Source organism: Branchiostoma floridae, chromosome 10 (genome assembly GCF_000003815.2).
Source record: "Branchiostoma floridae strain S238N-H82 chromosome 10, Bfl_VNyyK, whole genome shotgun sequence".
In the NCBI taxonomy this organism is placed as follows: domain Eukaryota; kingdom Metazoa; phylum Chordata; class Leptocardii; order Amphioxiformes; family Branchiostomatidae; genus Branchiostoma; species Branchiostoma floridae.
In genome coordinates, this window is record NC_049988.1 from 7,649,023 (window position 1) to 7,655,951 (window position 6,929).

Below are 6,929 nucleotides of genomic sequence, written 5' to 3' on the forward strand. Positions count from 1 at the left end.
AGCCAACATGTGGTAGTGGGGAGATCATTAGTACCAGGCTTAACCTTGGATTCTCCAATTCTGGTTTGGATCTGATTGCATTAGTGGATGCACAGGGATTGTTAGTTAATACTCCCATGACAGGGGCTAGCCCAATTAAAACCGGTAACGATTTCATAGACCCCCCTCCCCAAGCAAACATGTCAGAATTTTTGACAAGCTGGAAAATGCAAAAATATCCATTTACAATAATCCTTCCGGGTCTCTCTTTAGCCCGGCAGGTATAAAAACCAGAATGTTCCATTGCAGTCCCATAGAAAGCAGCTAGGGGGCCCATCATTTAACTCAACCTTTGTTCACCCATCCCCTACCCATATGGTAATTTTCATAAAAATTGGTTCATATCTTCTTGAGTTAGGCTTTCACAAACACACACCCTTTTGCCCCATAAAACATTTTCTCGATGAACATAATATCCATGTTCTGTTGTAGTACTAAAAGCCTCTCCCTATATTGACTTCAGTAAAATAAGTTGTTACTGGTTTGGCGTCACCGGGATCCACCAAGGAAAAGTTGAAACTAAGGCGTCCAACCTTGATGTACATGTATCCCCTGAACCTTTCCCCATTAATGATGCCCCCCCCCCCCCCCCATGAACACTCAGCTGATCTCATTAAGTTTACAGTTGCTTTGAGAATAGAAAGTGTTTATGTTCGTGACTACAGGAGGTACAAAATGTAGCGTGAGTCAGAAGATCACAGAAACTGCTACAGTTGCCAAGTCTTTAAAGTACTACTCTCCCATGTACATGTAATGAGTTTAAGAATAAGAAGAAGGACATAGAATCTTGAAGAGAAAAGAGTACAACTTGAACCTGTTTGGGTTCATCTTACAAATTTTAAAATCAAATACAGGGAAAAGTTTGAAACTATGACATATAGCCTTGATGTACTTTGTGAACATTACCACATCAATGATGGACATTGCTGATTTCATTAAGTTTACAGGTGGTTTGAGGATGAAAGTGTAATATGTACATGGCCACAGGGGGCATCATAAGTCAAAAGATCTATGCAAAAGTATAGTGTAAAGAAGCTGGCAAAAGTTGGCAAGTCTTCAAATATAAATTCTCATAAAAGAATCTCACTAAACATTGCAGGAGAGGGAAAATAATTGACACAATCCATTCTTAGTTTGATGAAATACAATATGTGGCATTTATCACTTAATAGGGGAGGTTGAAAAACGAGGTAACACAGTGGGACGTTAATTTCTTAACCTCAAAGTCTTCCAGGAAATCTGACTGAGTCACTTACCAGGAGATTTTACTTCTCAACTCCAGCAGCGTTTCTCGTCCCTTGTGTGCAACTAAGGGCCACAATAAGCCCTTTCAATGTCAAGGCTGGTTACAACTGTGCACAGGAGGACTTACATCAAATGTGCTATGAACAGCTCAATACCCGTACAACAGGAGAGCTGATTAACAGTAATACTTTACCTTAGCTCATTGAACACAGCCTAAGACAGAGCTTATCGATTCTGGCTTGTGAGCCTAAGGGTATCTTAAATATGCTTTTGTATCTCCGTCAATGTTGCCTTAAATTTCTCAAAAGCATGAGTAAGTAGCATAAAAATGATGTATATAGGCATGCAATAAGCACTTTCAGTGTCAAGGCTATTAGGTAGAGCTGTGAACAGTATGACTTACCTCAAAGGCGCCATGGACAGATAATATGTGTGAAACTCCCAAGTTCATTCGCCCTTTCAATGCCAGGGCAAACAAGAAACAAGCACAACTTGCATTAACCTCAGATTTCAACTACATTATCAGACAACTACTATAACATGAATGTACACTTTCCATTGTTGTTATGCTAATTACCTCAGTAATATTACAACTCACCTTAGTGAACAGCAGTCAGATCAGAAAGCCCTAACCTTTGAAACCAGGCACGTTAGATGTGATCTGTATACCTTTCTGTGGCCAAGAGCACCTTTCACCTCTCTAACACGTAACCTCAGGCCAAGCTATGTTAGAAATGCAGAAGCTCTGAAGTATGTGTCTGTCTGAATAAATTGTACTAATGACACGACATTCAGGCTTTCCAACAGACATGTGTAGTTTTCTCTGCGGCTTATCCTTTCAACAGCCTTTTGGCACTAAATTTGTATTCGTCACAGGGTTAGATTAGGGAGAAGGTTATAATACTAAGCATATCTAACCACACAGACATCATTATGTTTCAAATGTGATTTTACCAGAGTGAAAGCTAACCAAAACATCCTGCTCTAGCCAAAATGTAAATGTCTTGTATGTTCAAGATATAATTACAGTCAAACCTGTCTATAGCGGCCACTCAAGGGACCGGACAAATTTGGCCACTATAGACAGGTGGCCTCTGTATAGAGGTGGCAACTTGTAGATAAAATACCCAAGGGACTGACAAAAAGTGGCCACTATGAACAGGTGGCCCCTCTGTAGAGGTGGCCCCTAATAAAGGTTTGACTGTATATAACCTGACATCACATCTGGAAGTCAAAATTCACAATATTTTCAAATGTTAGCCTACAATGAATATCAACAAAAAAGCACAGCCCTGGACAATTAAAATGTAGAACTGAAAGACAAAGCAAATTTAAAATGAAAACATACCAGTTTGTCTTGTTTCAGCCTTCAGTAAAGAGAGCATCCTCTTCTTGCATAAAATCCAAACATTGAAACATCATTCATGATCCTAGACACAAAACCATGTCGTCTGCTGCCTAGAGACCTAGACCACTGTGACTGTGCGTTTGTCTGCCATCAAACCACTACTCAGCACTGTAGCACATTTGCGGAGCTTCAATGCATATCCTTCCCAAAGGTCCAGGGGTAATCCACGAGTTCATTGGCTTTTTACAAAAGTGCTGCATACAGCCATGCCATCAAAATCACATCACAGTCTTTGATGTAGACTGGAAGAGCTTTACAGAGAAGGCAGTGCTGTATGATGATAAACTGGGGAGTTGATTTGCCAATGTTTGGGCTACACGGTGCTTCCTGGTCAGGTTGAATTAGTGCCAAGTACAATAGAGCTCGGACCTGACAGGAAGGGAAGCCTTGGGTAGAGGTTCCAGATGGGATGGTCAGTTAAGAATTCATAGGGACCATTGCAAATTAACAACGTTTCCGAGATGGGCCTGCTAATATGGAAAGGGGTCATCACTAATGAAGGTGTCTATGCTTGTTCAATTGAGAACCACCAGACCATCACAAATTACATAGAAATAATCCCGGACAGGTTGGTCAATAACAGGGACCATCACAAATCATTGAAGTTTCTGACACAGATCAGATGAAAAGAGGGACCATCACAGATGTATGAAGATTTTCAGTACAGGGACCACTGCAAATCACCCAAATTTTAAGAAAAGGGCCTTCACCTATTGACAAACTGAAAGTGGAATCCTCCTAAAAATTGCTGACTTGAAAAATAAGAGAACAAGTCATTGGAAAATGCAGAATCTACAAAAAACATGTAACTAACTAATAAACAAGGTCATTATCAATGTAACTTGAGTTGAGTTCATCAAGTCCAAGTGTTAGCACTTTGGACAGATAAGTCTGAGACATATAATGTCAAACCCCCATTTTTAGAAGTGCCCTTTATTTGTTAACACCCTGATCATGACCCTGACCTTTCTCTATAAATTTGGGAGCAACATATATGCCAAAGGTCCCACGGGGCTTATAAAATAACAATACAAGTCTGAACATGCCAAGAGCTTTGAAATATGAGGTACAAGTATACCAAAGGAAGTCTGAAGAAATCTCTCTTCACTTTTTAGTTACACTTACATTTCTGATAGGTTTGAAAGTCAATGTACAGTACACAAATATAATACAAAAGCTTTTGTGCTTTTCCAATATACCTTCATGTGCATTGCTTTTCCCTCCATGGTAAGATTCAGGCTCAGTTCACGACAACCACAGCATTCTCACTCTATAGTTTGCACTTCACTGGTACTGGTACTGGCATAGGCTAGCTCTAATCTAAACCAACAAATGAATCTAAGGTCTTTGTCCAAAACAATGCTATGTGAACACACCCATGTGCTCTACACATGTCACACAATCTATATATATGCTAATTAGCTACCAGCATATCTATCAAATACAACATTTTTTCAGTGGAAATTGAGAACTATCACGACTGTCATTCTTTTCATTGTACAACAACAAAAAGTGCTTTATCAACTTTATTCCCAGAACAGAGGTTGGAGTTAGAATAGTTATAATTGTCATAACACCCGCTCTAAATTGGACCAGTTAAACCGGTTTTCTGGTTGAACTAGCTTGAGTGCTTCTTATATAAGGTTAGAACCCAGGTGAAGGGTTAACAATCATCATTCTGAACACTTGCCAAAATTCTTAAGGAAAGTTCTTTTCCTATTCTATTGACGCCAAACTTAAGCTTTAGCAGTTAGTTATCCTTAAGGGTGCTGACATTTATCACTGAGGTGGTGCCTAATACTAGTCTAGTAGTAGACTAAGTCTTATTCTGTCTCTGGGAGATACTATGTGTTGGGGCAAAGAGTTCCAGAGCTTAACTTAGGTAAGATGTTGTCGATGATTTCAAAGGTTTCAGAACATTGCATTGTTGAGATGTTAACTGGCGGGTTTCACATCAATGTACATAACGTTGAGGGAGTAGGCTGTTGAGTGGTGTAAGTGCGTCATAACTGTACATACAGTGACTGGTGCAGAAGAGTGATCATGAGGGCCTGAGTAGGGGCTGGAATTGGTACCTGTCCAAGTTCAAGTACACCATGTATAATGTATGCTAGTACAGAACATGCCAGTCATACAGGTGCAAGGTGCATCAAAAGAGCACGTCTTGAAATTTTTAGGATGATGCATGACAGACAAAAGTAAAAATAAGACAGCAACACGTCTTGACAGCACAAACAAGCCTTAAACAAAAATAACATTGCAGTTCAGAACAAGCTCTTGGAGGTTCAAACAAAAATATGTTCCTTTTTCCCATGCACAAGAGCTATCTACCACTCCAATTTAGTGACCATACCATCTTCAGGTCAAAGGATACAAAAACTGACAGTTCCACTGCAGTACCAAAACAAGCCAATTGGAGGTCCAAGATTAAAATGTAACAATTTCCAGGTCTCATCTACCAACATACCAAGTATCAAGACAATCCATCTACTAGGCATTTTCAAGTTATCTTTTTATACACAGACAGACAGACAGACAGACACATACACACACACACACACACACACACACACACACTACATGGATGCTAAATAAAATATACCCTTCTGGCAAAGGTAAATAAAGAAATGAAAACCACTTCAGTGTCACTGACGAAGGACAGTGGATTCCATCCGAAACGTCTGACCGTTTTCAAAACCATATCCAGTTGCTTGAGTTCACAGCAGGTGTGTGTAAAAAAGACTCTGAGACTTATATTATTTGTTGTTAGTAATGATAAGTTCACGTAGCAGTCCTCACCGTGAAAACCGTAAACATAAAAGTACACTGAAAAAATCAGGAATTACAGTAACTACTTTTTGGCGTATCTTATCACCTGGATGTCTAACCTACATCGATGTAAATAAAGAAATATTCAATACGCAGTTGGCAAAACAGATAGGTAAGAGTGTGCCTTTGACCTTACCCTGGGTTCTTCAGTGGTGACACTGATCTTCATGGCAGAACAACCACAGTCAGCAGCAGGGGCGGGGCCGGGGTCCTGGGCGGGGCACAGAGGGACATCAATTAAAAAGTGAAAGTGATTTCCTCAATGAACAACTGACCTACATTTGTACAATCATTTAATCTTCCACTGGTCATGACAGAGAAGACAAATGTTATGTACAGTATTTACAGGTTCACTGGTTAAATCCCCCTAGCTAGGGGTGGTGGGTACCAGTACAGATAATTCAGGCTCAGGTACGGTCCAGGTCCAGAGGATCAGGTCCAGGTCCAACCTAATTGTTTGTGAATGGGCACTACTCAAACAATGGTCAATACGACAAGGGAATCTGTTTGGTGGAGCATCCTATCTTCATACAAGCTGTCTTCAAGTAAACAACACTAACTGCCTCTGTTAAGTTACACCAAGTTTGACTGTAGAAACTTGATACAAATTGCTACCAACCCTACCAACGCTTCCCGCCGTAGTGCTGGTATAATCTGATCCTTTTTTCATCGGTCCAACAGGAAAAACCGGTTTTCTACGGTAGCTCTACCCCTACCTATTTTTGATAAGCATAATCAACAGTGGAACACAGACTGCAATCCTTTACCATTTTAACACATAAGCAATGCCATGGAATGATGCATAGTTTATTGTCATTTACTACAAATTGATGACTCACTGCTGTCCTTCCGTAAAGCTACTATAAAACAAATGTTTCATAAAGGATAAATGTCATGAAACTCATAAAATTAGTGCAAATGTTGTAAAATGTCCTTTCAAAAGCAAAATGAAGGCTGCACTATTTTGTAATACTAATCAGGTATAGTGTGAGTATATTGACTGTAATAAGCAATATTCAATATTGATTGAGGAGTGGTCCTTCCAGTCTGCAGGGAAATATTGAGCTTGGACACAGATTAGTCAAATAAACAGTTATCTGTGCTTGTCTGATAATTGCTTACGGTGGTCAAATAAGATAGTCCTAAAGCAAACCTAATAGTATGTAGGGACACTGAAAGTACTCTGGTATATGTGGCTTACAGATTGTTCTATCACATTTATAAAATTGACGAAAAAGAAAGGCAACAGGTCTCTTGATATGCTGACAAAATTTTGCCTGTAAAATAACCTTAGACAAGGCAAAATGCAATTGGAAATTAGAAGAAAAAACATGAAAGTGCTATATGCAAGTTATGATGATGATCATCATCATCCGGGCGTGCTGGTTGCATGGATGGACAGGGCTTT

General features: G+C 39.6%; 1 protein-coding gene across 2 annotated transcripts in view; it reads right to left on the reverse strand.

The window, feature by feature from the left end:
- LOC118424148 (NXPE family member 3-like) overlaps positions 1 to 6,929 on the reverse strand; it is a 34,442-nt gene that overhangs the window by 11,684 nt on the left and 15,829 nt on the right. The window contains exon 2 of one of the 2 annotated variants that reach the window (XM_035832669.1): positions 5,658 to 5,732. The exons of the other annotated variant lie outside the window; for it this stretch is intronic. Within the exon in view, the coding sequence (XP_035688562.1) occupies positions 5,658 to 5,690 (33 nt within the window). The 5' untranslated portion in view covers positions 5,691 to 5,732. The remainder of the gene's footprint in view (positions 1 to 5,657; positions 5,733 to 6,929) is intronic. 2 annotated transcript variants of the gene reach the window in all.